At 37.8% G+C, this 14,185-nt stretch overlaps 1 protein-coding gene across 3 annotated transcripts in view; it reads right to left on the reverse strand.

Annotated features, from left to right (window-relative positions):
• The window catches only part of TEX10 (testis expressed 10), a 60,026-nt gene that overhangs the window by 37,356 nt on the left and 8,485 nt on the right, over window positions 1-14,185 (reverse strand). For all 3 annotated transcript variants that reach the window (XM_030011598.2, XM_030011601.2, XM_030011600.2), the window contains 4 exons: window positions 10,667-10,910; window positions 8,484-8,596; window positions 5,984-6,222; window positions 1,211-1,346 (listed from right to left, as the gene is read on the reverse strand). In XM_030011598.2, the coding sequence (XP_029867458.1) occupies window positions 1,211-1,346; window positions 5,984-6,222; window positions 8,484-8,596; window positions 10,667-10,910 (732 nt within the window). The remainder of the gene's footprint in view (window positions 1-1,210; window positions 1,347-5,983; window positions 6,223-8,483; window positions 8,597-10,666; window positions 10,911-14,185) is intronic.

A 14,185-nucleotide genomic window follows, 5' to 3' on the forward strand; every position in this document is an offset into this window, starting at 1 on the left:
AAGACTAAAAGGAACAGCAGGAAAACTACTGCTATTTGTGTTGTCTAAAAATAGAAAGTTAAAGCTTTCTAGATAGTTAGATGATCACATGAAACTGGACGAGATGCTCAAGACTTCCAGGTAAGTACAGAAAACAGCAGTTATGTAACCTCAGGGAAATTAGTAAGTATGAAAAAGATCTTTTTCACTCAGGGTGAAAAGAGAAGGAAAATAGGATATTCCCAAGCCTTTTGGCTGTCTGTCTTTCAAACTCCCTATACTTCTTAGAATGTTCATAGGGTAGTGTTAGATATTTCTGGCTGTAGATCTAGTTACATGTACTCAGGCATTACCACAGCATAAGATTTAACAAAGTAAAGGAGTTGCAGAAGAGAACAATTTTCCCAAAGCTTGACTCTGCTAGTGGATGCTAGTACTTTTGGGGGCCCTGAGGTTTGACTTTTACCCGTGATATCTGTTTCTGCTACTAGGTATGATCTTATGTCCCTTTGCAGTTCTCAAACGAGGTAGGATGGATGCAGACTGATCTGTGTTAAAGGATTTTACATAGCTGGAACCAGACAACTTGGCTGAAAAATACCTTCTGGAAAAGTTAAGACTTGGAGATAATTTGGACAAATTTTATGACAAAAAAGTGTAGTAACAGCAATATATCCTCTAACTTGAAGCAAGTCAGATATCTAATAGATGCATGAAACTGGGAACCCAAAAGGACAAGAACATTTTCTTAAACCCAGTCTCTTTAGAACCACACACCCAAAACAACAGAAGAATACTTTTCTTAAAGAAAGTAAATACAAAAGGCTAGACAGGCACTACCAGAACCACCAAAGGCATTAAGTCAGAAGTCCATGACCTCAGGCTGAAGTAATGGAAATGCTCCATGGCTATACCTGCACAACCGTGACACATCTACTGACTATCACACAGCCAATAAGCTTGCAGCAGTGTACTTCAAGTTAAATTTTAAATCTTAAAATCTTAGATCTTAATCTTAGATCTTAATCTACTACTTACATTAAAAAAAAAGACAACTAAGCTAATAAGTATCTCAATCTCACAGAGAACCTAAACTTTCAAATTTCAGTGACACAGCACCAAAACAGATTCAGAATGAAGTTTTATAACATCTACAAAAAAATTCAGTATTCTTATTTCTGAAATAAATATACTATGTTGAAATGAAAAAGAATATGCAAATGGTTTTTACCTGATTCTTTGAGTCCTCAAATCTTCTTTTTGGTAAACTCTGCTAAAAAATTTCAAAAGCAACGTACGAACTGGAAAGAGGAGATTCCTTTGCTGATATAGTGTATATACTGCTTTTATCAAGGGTTCTGTTGCCACTAGAAAGAAAATACATAAAAATCCGAAGTTGTGGTGCTTAATCTTCTGATTTTATACATGCACACACACACACACACACACTCACACAGAAGAGCTATAATCTGTATCTGCAACTACCTACATTTAACTCCACAGGGAAGTACCAAAATGTTTTAAAACTACTGGGTAGACTTCTAAACCATTGAAACACCACCTTCGTGTGTAGCTTGTGAAAGAGCCACAAAAAGAATAGCGACAACATGCAAGTGAAAATTTCAGAACTTTGTGAAAACAAGGCAGTGTACAGGTCACGAGGTAGCTGAGAACCAATAAATTCCTGCTTTCCACAGCTGTCTTCCACATCCTTTTCCCCTAGTGCAGCAGCCTGACACCAATCTTCTCTTTTACTCCTCACCTATGCTCCCCCAAACCTCACTGTCACAGTGCCTTCAGTTCTCTCTATACTAGCCCTTTCTCCCTGCCGCACACACCAGCCTCATCAGCTCTCCATGTCTGTGAACCAGCTGGCTCCAAATCACATTTGCTAATTAACCAGAAAATACATACCCCTCAAGAGGCCACTGGCAAGCCACTGCAAAGAGAACTGCTAAACTCCACTGCAACTTTTCCTTCTCTGAAGCTCTCATCGGCTATGCGTTATCACCAGACTTAAAACAATCATGAAAGTTCTATCCTTATGACAAAGTTGGCTAAAACCAGCCGGCAAGTCCAGAAGTTATTATAGTAGACTGAGAAACAAATCAAACATTTTCTTTGGAAACCAGATTAAACCACTAGATGTAAAAATCAGCAAAGCATAGAAAAATACCTGAATTCAGAGAAGACAAGGCTGGAAAGAACGGGGAAGCATCTGAAAATTTAAGAGATATATGAAGGGTATGAGACCTGACTCAATTTGTCTCAGAAAAGCCTGGGGCCCCAATGAATTCATTGCTGTCAAGACATACTTAAGTAGCAGCAATCACTTCCCTATCTTCATAAACCAAGACTGGGAAAACTTTGTCTTTCCATCCAGGTGTACAGAGCAGTCTTAATAAATTACGTATTCAAGAACAGATACAATTTTGTGTTCCACACTGAACAGAGCTACTTCTGCCCACAGAGACAAGAATGTTCCATGCTAAAAATGATTCTGGATCCAGTCAGGGGCTGGTCTTCATCAGCAAAACTCTTACCAGGGAACATATTTAAGTTATTGTACAGGGGTTCTCACCAAAAGACACACTATAAAAAGCACCTGAAATGGCATGGTCATACTCAAGCATAATGCAGGGAGCCATTTAGATGTTGAAAGCTAACATATTTGTCAACAGAAAAACACATTTTAGCTAAAATCAATTCTAAAGTTCTTTTCATTGCATCAGGAACATCAGCCCACTCAATCCACATACTCTTTAGGTGAAGATTCATCTTGGACAGCATTTCTTGGAACACTGGCTTATTCTTGAGTAACAATTATACCTTTATGTAGTTTTTAGTTAATTAATGAACTGTTAACTGCACAAATATAATAAGAAATAAATATTCTAAGTGTGTAGAACATTCAGCCACCTTCCAATAACTCTCTATGGCACGTTTCGTAAAGCAGGTCCCACTATTGAATTGCTTCATATGAACAGGACAAGTTTAAAAACAGAAGCAATTTAAAAATGTATTCTTAAAAAGTAGTACTTAAAATGTCCACATTATACAGACTTCCAAAATGCAGCCAAAGTCCTCATGATTTTTAACGTATTTCAGTTTTAATTGGCACATGGAAAGCCTCCTTCTGAAATGACCAAGTGTGCTCTCTTTGTTACTCAAAGAAAATTTATCAAAAATACAACTAGCAGGCAAGCTGCTGCTAAAGTCATACCTGAGAGATGCAAGAAAGGAGCAGACCTCCTAATTAGAGAGCAGATCCAGAGATTGATCTTAAACAATGGAGAGAAATCTTCAGACATCACAGCTCAAAGCTCTTCTAGACATCCACAGAGCAAGGTGGATATGTGTATTCCACCCCATCATAAACAGCTACTCAAAACAGGCAACTCTGAAAAATGCGACTGCAAAGATACCACAATGCTTTTGTGGCATAATGCACAGGAGGTTGACTACAGTTTTATTTAATCTCTCATTCATTAGCTCTTTGGTTTTTTTCTATCTAAATTTCCCCTCTTTTGAATTCCACTGTGTTGCAAAAAAATTTTTATTGTAATGGTTCATTTTTTCTGTTGCCCTGTCTTCTAAAAACATACCCTTCCAGACCCTTAATCTCAGTGTCAGATAGTTTTTAAACAAATCAGAGGTATATTTTTGGTATGTACCACCTTTTGCAGTATCATCTGACACAATACAGTTCAGAATTTCTACAGCACCATCAAAAAAAAAAAAAAAAACCATCAAGGAAGGAAGCTTTTCTTCTTCCACAGAATCACATAATGGTTGAGGTGGGAAGGGACCTCTGGAGGTCATCTGGTCCAACACCCCTGCTAAAGCAGGATCAGATAGATCTGAGTGTCCAGGACCATGTCCGGACAGCTTCTGAGTACCTCCAAGGATGGAGACTCCACAACCTCTCTGAGCAACCTGTGCCAGTGCTCTGTCACCCTAACAGTGAAAAGGGTGTTCCTGATGTTCAGACAGCATCTCCCGTGTTTCAGTTTGTGCCCATTGCCTCTTGTCCTGTCAATGGACACCACTGAAAAGAGCCTGGCTCCACCTTCTTTGCACCCTCCCTTCAGGTATTTACACACATTGATGAGATCCCCCTGAGCCTTCTCTTCTCCAGCCTGAACAGTCCCAGCTCTCTCAGCCTTTCCTCACAGCAGAGATGCTCCAGTGCCTTCATCATCTCCACATCCCTTTATTGGACTCTCCCCAGTATGTCCATGTCTCTCTTGTATTGGGGAGCCCCAAACTGGACACAGTACTCCAGGTGCAGCCTCACCAGTGCAGAACAGAGGGGAAAGATCACCTCCCTCAACCTGCTGTCAACACTTCTCCTAATGCAGCCCAAGACACCACTGGCCACCTTTGCTGCAAGGGCACATTGCTGGCTCATGTTCAGCTTGGTGTCCATCAGGTCCCCCTGGTCCTTCTCTGCCAAGCTGCTTTCCAGCCGGTCAGCCCCCAGCACGTACAGCTGCATGGGCTTGTTCCTCCCCAGGTGCAGGACTTCACACTTCTTGTTGAATTGTCAGCCCATTTCTCCAGCATGTCAAGGCTGTATTTCCTCTACAGCTAGTCAATGAATTATAATCTGACATCTAGTCAGGCTTTTAGTACTGCACAAGGATTATCCTGAAGGGATGAGATTAAGTGTCCACACAGATAGAGATTCATGAGGTGAACAGTTTCCTGCTTACAGTGAAACTCCTGAACCTTTACAGGATCAGCAGACAAGATCCATACATACTAATCTCTTGTAATTTCATTTAAACTTTTTTTAAGCTTATTTATTTTCTGCATTCCTGAGGAAAATTATTGCACTAAGATGGCCACTTTAGTTAGAAAAACACCAGCCATTATCCACTATCTGGTAAAAGTTCGGTAGACATAGGAAAAATCAAGGTTTCATTACAAGGAAAAGTGTGAAGTATCTGATTTAATAGTCTAACAATAGTTTGGGAACTACTTTGCTGAGTAGCAACTCTTCTGCTTTAGCTCAGCTGGTGAAAGAGGCACATCTCTGACTTTGGACTATTATTTGCCTTCAACAGGAAACTAAATTTGGAGTGCAGATAGGAATGATTAGTTATTATCTTTGTCATCAGGGACATAGGAATAGACAGCTTCTCAATTAAAATGGATTTGGAAGGAGATACAACTAACTGCCAAAATATATTTGAGGGACATCTGACATCTTTTCACCTTACAACACTAGCAATGAAACCTGCTGCTAAGGGCAAAGTATTTTCTATAAACTCTACCTGGCTGCATGGCTGTGGAATTCATTTCTACCAGACTGGTAAGACACAATAGACCCCTGCCACCTTTAGATTTACAGAAAAATTCCTTTCTTTAAGAAGTCCTACGCTGATCACTTAACTGACATGTCAACCAAGGTCTCATCTGGAACACATCCAAGTAGTACTTGAAAAGAAAAAAAAAAAAGCCAAGTCAAAATACTGTACTGGTTCTGCAAGTCACAATGGGAAATATATTTTCTCTGGGAAAAGGATTCAAATTGTACACCTTGGAAAATATTCTACAGCAGCTTCCATCAGAACTATCTTGGCATTTCATGTCATCACAGAACTGGAGTGGTCATCTGACAGGACTCAAGGGAGTCTACCAGCTACATTAATGATTTTAAATAAGGATTGGAATATTAAAGTATCATGCACCTCTACATCCTAGTAATTATTTTTTTCAATGAAGAAAACTCATTTTCCTGTTTATAAGGGTATCTTGAGAAGTAAAACCAGAAAACAGGTACACAAATATATTAATACTTTGAATACCAACAGTATGAATCTAACAGCATTCCTAAAAATCAAGCGGTTTTCAATGCTACACACAGGGATACGACCATGAAAAAGACATTATGATGTAACAACTGAGGATATGAGATGAAGTGACCAAAAAACACTAAAATAACTCAAGCTTTTTGTCAGTGCATAATTTCACTTTTCAGAAACTACTCATACCTTACCTTTGTTTTGCTGTATTTGCATTAGTCTCCAAGTCACACCAAGCAACCTATTCACCTGCTTGCTATTCAGCTTGCTGCCATCCTGAAGAGTATCTGTTACAAATTTCCTTATCATGTCCAGCCAACCAGAATCCATCTGAAGTGTTGAAGTGCTTGCTAGTGAAACCATTATGTCACACAAGGTTAAGTTCAGTAAAAGATGGTCTACGCTGTTTGAGGATGTCATACAATACTTGTTGCTGGGCAGGGGAGAAAAAAAGAGAGAGATTTAAAAAAAAAATATTTTGTGCCTTTTAATATATGTTACTTTGGTAGAAATTATACTATGTTGGAAAAAAACCTCTTAAGTATTAAAGTTTTAGAGCCAATACACATTTTAAAAGTTTTCATATTTGACATTTGGGTACTTGAAATTTTTTGTTCTCCCACCAAAATGTCTGTTTCTCATATTTACAATGACAGCAACAACCAAAGCTCTAAATTGTATCCCTATGGCTGGTTTATCCCATTTGACATTTTTACTCTGGCCTAGCAGTACTTCTAGGTGACCAAAATCAGTGAAGGAAGGCTAAAAAAATTAATCTTTAGTTTTAGTCTCATCTGTATTTCTTCTTCTGTGAGGAATCACATGGCTATTGTCATTACTACACAATGACAAAAAGCACTATGAACGGCATAGAGAAATCCATTTATGTACTTTTTTCAAAACTCATGTGGAATCAGAAACACGTTTTTCACCACCACAATATTCTGCAGGACCACCCTGTTGCCCTACAGCGGTTTGAAAGACAAAATTAAGGGATGTTAAGAAAGGAATCAAGGGTATTGCAGCTTCACATATAATGCTAGAACTTCTCTACATGCTGATTGGTCACTCACAGTATACAAGAAAAAAAAAAACCCACAGCTTTTATCTACAGAAAGCTACACAATATGAATGCCTACATTCAGAACACAAAGTAGAGCTGTGAAAACGAAATAACAAAAAGCACTTTAACCTGCACTAACATAAGTGTAGTCACCCTTCAGTTCAGAGCCAAACATTAAAATATGAGCAAATAAATCTCAACCTGTGGACATCACTTACACATGGCATAAATGCTCATAACTTTTTCGTGTTCAGCATATGTAGATACTAAGCGCTATCAGTAATACTGTGGTAAATTTCTGCAACATTTTGTGAACTGGAGAAGGAAAGAAGCCTCGAAATGCCATGCAACATATCCAAATGCAGGCCTTTAACCCAATATATTGGTAAGTAAGGAAAACAAAAGCAACTATTTTTATTTTCATAGCATGAAGCTAAGTTTCTGGAAGTCTTGAAGTAACAGTCAAACAGTATGTACCCAATAGTATATTTATTTTAAAGTGCAAGAATAGGGCAAAACTTAGTAGCAGAGTGAAGATGATCAACACAAGGATGGTTAGTCAGGGTGTCATCTGTAAGACAAGAAATATGGTTGCATTGCCTAACTACTGAGATTTTCAGTTTCAAGGAAGGGTGTTCAGGTCAAAACCTGGAAAAGCAAAACACCTTTTGGCTTTATGAGCTTAACGGCTAAGACTTAGCCGAAATGAAAGCATTTAACCAACGGCTATGCTGTACTTCTGATCTATGTGCCCTTTCAAGAAGAGAAAATGCAAGTCAAAATACCAAACATGATTTCAGCCTCAAGTATACCTGCACAATGGTGGACCCTTAGTACAAAAAGAGTTCTACTGCTACAGCTCAGTCTGCAGTGGCACAGTTTGCAAGTATTTGAAACCACGATAGACACCAGCTGATACCCCTTGTACATACACCAGCGTTCTACATGGACTGCAATGGCACAGAATGACTCCAGAACAGACTTTGCGTGAATACAGTCTCACATCTGGGAGCTGAGAGGGGAGACAACCTGCTACTGGCCTGTACCAGAACAAAATTGGTGCACCCACTCTGCCAGCTCAATAGTGAAGAAACATGCGAGTGTTTGGCTTCTCCTCCTCCAGTACTGCTTTGCCATACAGCATAGGCACAATGTGTCCCATCTCCCCTCCTAGCTGGATTTATCCAGCCCTGTAAAAAAACATTAGAAGAGCAGATGGGGGTGAAAAAAATGTTTTAACTATGTTTTGATGTACTTCAGTTGACTGCTGAACAAAACATGCAGAAATATGAAACTAGTCAGACTAACACAAATCACCATTTAGCAATATGCAAATTCCAGATCAAGCATTCAATAAAATACGTGCATTTCTTTAAGACAGCATTTTGATTTCTACTGGAGGCTATTCAGACAACCTCCCATACAATACTTTTACAAAGAACAACCAAAAGTTCTCAATTCAAAGCAATGCACCTTCCTATAAAAACTTCTCTACAGATCTTCAAGGAATATGCAATAAAAAGTTTTCTTTTCCAACATTAAAAATTTAGTACTGGATGAAGCATGACTCACATTGTCTCACTTACCTTACAAAATTAAAAGCTATAACATGACATTGATTTTATTCTTACCCTTTGCACGAATCTTTCTTTTTGTGCTTTACTGTTTCTTGTAAAGAATAAGGAAAATGACGCATGAAGTGGTGCTTGAAATCAACAAGGTAATTCATTCGAAGCCATAGCTCCTGTTAAGGAAAGCAGATGGCAGACAGAAAACACAGTAGTAAGTGAAATACATCAATGCAATCATCTTCCAAAATCCATTACTGGAATCAATGAAAAACAGGAACTTTAGCTTCTGTTTGCAAGTTTTCATATATATTTATGTTCAGATGTAAATGTGAAGTCCTGTACATGAACCTGAAGGTCCACAAAACAAGGGAGTAAAGTTATGATGCAAGTCAAGGTTGAGCGACAACATTTAATCCAAACTGGACTGGTGTATTTTCTTAGCACATCTTAATGTGGATATATACAATATTAAACTGAGTTACAGATGTGAATTGAAAGTGCTTTTATATCAACTTTATGAGGGTACTTAAAAATCAGAGTGAACTCTGATTTACTTGCAGTGACTGTCCCAAGTTTTCCATTAAGACTTATTCTGACACTGCCTTCATCTTCCCCCATCATTAGTGTACTTGTAGTTCAAAGCCCACTGACAAAGTGTTTTCCAGTAGAAAGGCCATCCTTACAGGAAAAGGGTTTTTTTCAATACTTAAAAAATAATTTTACTTTGTGGGTTAGCAGACACTCAGTCACCATCCCATAGTGTCCAGCAGAACTCATCACAAAAAAAGCCTGCATTGCTATCAGATTGGTCAGGCAGAATATTCTTTTTGATATTCAAGTACTAAGAACAGAGAATGACCATTAAACTATTTCACAGATTAATAGGTTTCCACTAAGCATATTCAGAGTGGTCTTCCAAAGTGTAATAACCACTGTAATAACCACTTTGGCCTGTAAGCCTAAGGGCTGTTAAATAAGCAAAGCTTCCATTTTCAAACTGAGCCATCTGAATGCATTTTATATATGAAGGTGACTATAAAGGAAAAGACAAAATAAACTGTTTATCTTATCTAAAACACAATATGCTCAAAAAAAAAAAAGGGGGGGGTGTTTATGGACATCAGGGTTTGTTTTTTTTTTTCCCCAGAAAACATCTTAAGGTCATAATGCAACTGCATGTACCTAAAACAGCTCACATCTTGACAGAGGAACACTCCTTTCATGTGACCAAAATGCAGGCACCCTATGGCTAAGGGCAGCAGCTCTGCAGTACCCTAAAGAAAAAGGCTGGGGGCAGTAGGCTGCCACAGGTATTTACTTGGCCAACTGCCTGCTTTCTGCCTGCTTCTAAGAGGCCCTCTAAAAACAATGAAGAGGAAAAAGGGGAACTGCGTGTTTTGTTCAGACACACTGAATCCATCCCTCAGACTGTGTATGTTGGGTAACTCTGGTCTAATGGAATGATTCCACAAATGTTTTCCAATAATTACACTATGCATAGATTTTTTGTTTAGCAAATGGACCTACAGCCCTATACACAGGTAAAACAAAGAGCTGTCAAGACGTTCCTTCCAACTACTCTCAATAGCCAAAACAAAAAGAGTGCTCTTTTTACAGTTTCCAAAATCTTTGGAAGAGCAGCAAAAGTTACAAAAAAATAGCAATTAATTTATCAAAGAAAAGGACAGACAAAATAATTAGGGGAAAAAAACTTCAAGGATATTTTCCAAAATTCTTATTGAGGCTTTAGATTTGATGCCTTGTGATACTACCAATCATGACACAACAACATAGGTTGCACCAAGCAATTACAGGATCTCATACCACCGTTATCCCCTACCTTTCCAAGGGTTTAGGGTTTGTTCATTTCCACCCCCACACACCCCTGTAAAATTTTTCAATACAAAAAAGGAACACACAACTCCATTCTATGCTTTGTTCAAATTTATATTCTAGAGGTTATCTGGGAGACAAAATGCTCCTCCGGTAACACTTTCAGTTTCAAAGGCTTTTGTGCTGTAGCCTGTCAAGAAGGATTCCTGTAGACTACCTGTGATCTCATTGCTCAGTTCAACAGATTCTTTTCTCCAGTAAGAGACTTGACAAAATCCAAATTCTACTCAAAACCTAGGCTTTTTCTCACTTAATAAAATATTTCCACTACTTCCAATCACCAAATCACTAGTTTCCAATCAAAACAAAATGAACTGTCATTATTATGCCACAGATCACTTCTCCCTTACCATTTTGTATGTTTCATCATGTCGCTTTGTGAGTTTCCATAATAAATGTATTATACTAAGCACTTGCTGCATAAGCTGCTGAGATTCTGATTCCAAAAGGTTTCCAAGAATGGGAGCTGATTGTGCAGGAGATGCTTCAATCCAGCACTCAATCAGTAATGGAATTATTATCTCAATAAAACCTTTTAAGTTTTCAGCCGAGGACAGGCCTTTTTCTGCACTGTCCATTACACTTGCCAGAGACCTAAATGACAAAACCAAAAAAAAAAAAAAAGAAAAAAAAAGAAAAAAAGAAAAAAAGATAAAGATCACACCTTTAAAAACAGATTAGAGCAATACCACTTTCCTGCTGAGTAACAGGAAAAAATACTTTTTTAATACATTAAATGTTTGCTTGCTTTGCTAGATATTTCAGTAAGAAAAAAGGGAGTTCAAACCATCTACAACAACCCTGCTCCCAAGTCTCCCTCAAGTTTGTGCTTCTGTAACAGCTTCTTACAGATTTCAGTATTTCTTTCCCCATTGTTATATGTAAAGTCTATAAAGTGGAGAAATATGATTTGTATTATCATATCACCTTCAGCCAACAGATAAGAATTCACTGTACTCGGCACACAAAATGAAAAACCTTTAAGTTTTAAACGCCTTGAAACAAAATAATGAAACTGACTACAAAGTATTGTCAAATGCATAAGGTTTATTACAGTTAATAACCATCTCCAGCTATAATAAACATAATGGTTGATCATATTAACAGGGAAAAAAAAAAACCCAACATTGTGCAAAAAATAGAACTTTGGTTCCCACCTGGTGTTTAACTATAATGCTCTGGAGAGCAACTAGCTGGAAAATTATTAAAATCATCTGATAATGAAGGTAAACAAAAATTATCAAAAATGAAGAGCTATAGTTTAACTTAAAAGAATATCTCCCAGAAAGCAAGAAAACCAAGGACTTTTTTTTCCCCTGCCTTATAACACACTTCATTTGTGTTTCAAAAGGGATTATCAGCGCAAATGACCAAATCCTGCTCCTGCATAAATCCAGGCAATTTATATCCATTTTAAAAAGGCAGTTCTTTAAAGAAAGAAAGCTTTGAATAATTCCTGTTAATTTTAAGCAATACAGAAGCTTCTGAAAGGGTTTCCATTTAACAAGAACCCTTAAAAAAGAAGAAAAAAAAGCAGCGATAATTTCAACTGATGATTTCTAACATTGTTTTCCACGATGATTTTGTTTTCTAACTCACAGCAGGGAATTCCCATCATGATTCTAACTTCCTAACATACATAAAATTGGTACACTGAACCTCCTGTTAAACTCCTTTCTATTTCATTGATGTTCTCCAAGTGATTTTTCTTTACATATACACCCAAAATAGGATCTGAAAAACTGCTTTCTTTCCACAGATAGGCAGACAAGTGCTGTTTACAAATATTTTCATTTCATACTGGATTAAAGACATAAAGCAGTTTTTCCTGGTCATCCTGTCATTTCCAAATTATCCAACTAGTTATAGCCTTCTATGAAACTACATTTGTCATGCCATTGCAGTCATCTATAATATGCACATAACAGAAAATTTTACTCTGTCATTTCTCTCTGGTTGAAACTGGTTTCTCAAGAAACTTACTAAACCAAAACAAATTCAGGTATTAACAAACTGTAAAAGGAGCAGGGAGAAGACATCTGCAAAGGAATAAAAAGAAAGTGTGAGACAAATGCAGGCTCTTTTTCAATGAAGGCAAGATCGGAGAGAGAATTTAGATCTCCAGCACAAAATAAAAGGGACAAGTGGAAACATAACTGGTCATAAGAAAAAAATGATAGTTTTATCTTAATACCTACAACTATCAGACATGTTAAAATTTTATAAAGCTTAGCATTAACTGCAGCAACCAGTGTATACAGTCAATGTAATTTGGCTTATTTGTCCCTTCTTTGTTGCTCTACGTCCCTTCTATGCCGCAGACACTGCAGTAAAGACACCAGTTCCTTTCAGACTGTAAAGAGAGTTTAGGGTGAATAGTTGCAACTTAGACATTTAACTGTCAGTCATCTAAAGGCAGAGGAGACAAACCCCACCTTCCAGTTATAACCACAATGAATTCTAAAGCATCACTGGACAAGCCAGCTGATACCAAGACCATAACCTCACTGAAAAAGGTGGTCCTGTAAATGCTATGCCATGACAGGACTACACACTTAGATGAGATTCTGAAATGTGAGTAACTGGCTTAAATAGTTCTGAAGTAGTAGTCTTTAATAATTTCTCTGAAAATAATACCTGATATTACAGCAGAGCTCTGGAATTTGAGCGATCTATTTCTGGTACACAAAAAAATCTGCCCATTAAACAGGGAACAGTGCACGAAACCTGAGAAGTTGGCAACACACACCTGAAGATTCCTACAAAAGTGTTAACACACCCAAGGATTCCTAAAAAAGTGTTAACACACCCACCCCAACTATTTCAGTATTATTCTGAAACAAGGGATGGAAAAAGAAGGAAGAATTCATGCCAAAAGGGATACTCCACCCAGCTGCCAAAAGCATTTTCGCAAGAATGCTTAGCACAGCTTTCATCTACCTCTGCAAAAGAAGCCACCATCTCTCAAGAGAAGATTCCTCCAGGTATTCAAGGTTAACAACAAAAGCAGTAAATAAATCTGACTGCCAGTAACAGATGATGACAAAGTATTACTGTAATCTGTCCAGTATGCATTTGATTAGTGCAATAGCCCAGGTTCACTGGAACTGGGAGGGTTTGATGTAAATTAAAGTGTTAATCTTTTTGTCACATATCTGTTATCACTATTCTTTAATGGTAAGGCGGCTCTCACACTACAAAGCATACTACCTTCACATTGGTATGAAATACTATCGAAGGGAGCTGCAAGATATTTGTGTACCCCTTAAGCTGTCATTTTTCTTTAAAATGCCAATATTTTTATAAAGCAGGACCAAACAAAAGAAAACTGTGTAATGTATCTGCCATTTGACAGTAAGAGGACAACAGAAATTCAGCAAAGGAAGTCAAGGAAATGTAAAAGAAACAGAAAATAAGGAAACAACTTTCTGCTGCTTAAAATAGGAAAAGTCATTGGAAGTTAACGAGCTTTTATGGCTCAGAGTCTAAGCCAGGTTACTGTCCTCCATTTTTGTGTGCACTGCCAATTGCAGCAAAGAAACACTCAGTACACAAAGTGAACTGTATTCTCCATTTCTATCTGAAGCACAGGTCACACCATACACATATTTATTCACTGTGCTTTGTTTTCCATTTTGGTGTCTCAAGTCTTCTTTGTTTTTTTCTGCAGCTTCATATTGTCCTTTCTCAGCAGAAACAGAAGCTCTACCATTTCTCTTCAGCACCACTTCCATCCAGTCCAAAAAAAGATCACACACTTTGGTGTCACCACATTTAAGTTGTGAAGGCTTTCCATTTTTCCACACCTGAAATGAGTTTGATGCAAGAAGAAGCACAGTCAGCACATAAGGCAGAGGATATATTCTAAT

Source organism: Aquila chrysaetos, chromosome 4, assembly GCF_900496995.4.
Source record: "Aquila chrysaetos chrysaetos chromosome 4, bAquChr1.4, whole genome shotgun sequence".
Taxonomy (NCBI): domain Eukaryota; kingdom Metazoa; phylum Chordata; class Aves; order Accipitriformes; family Accipitridae; genus Aquila; species Aquila chrysaetos.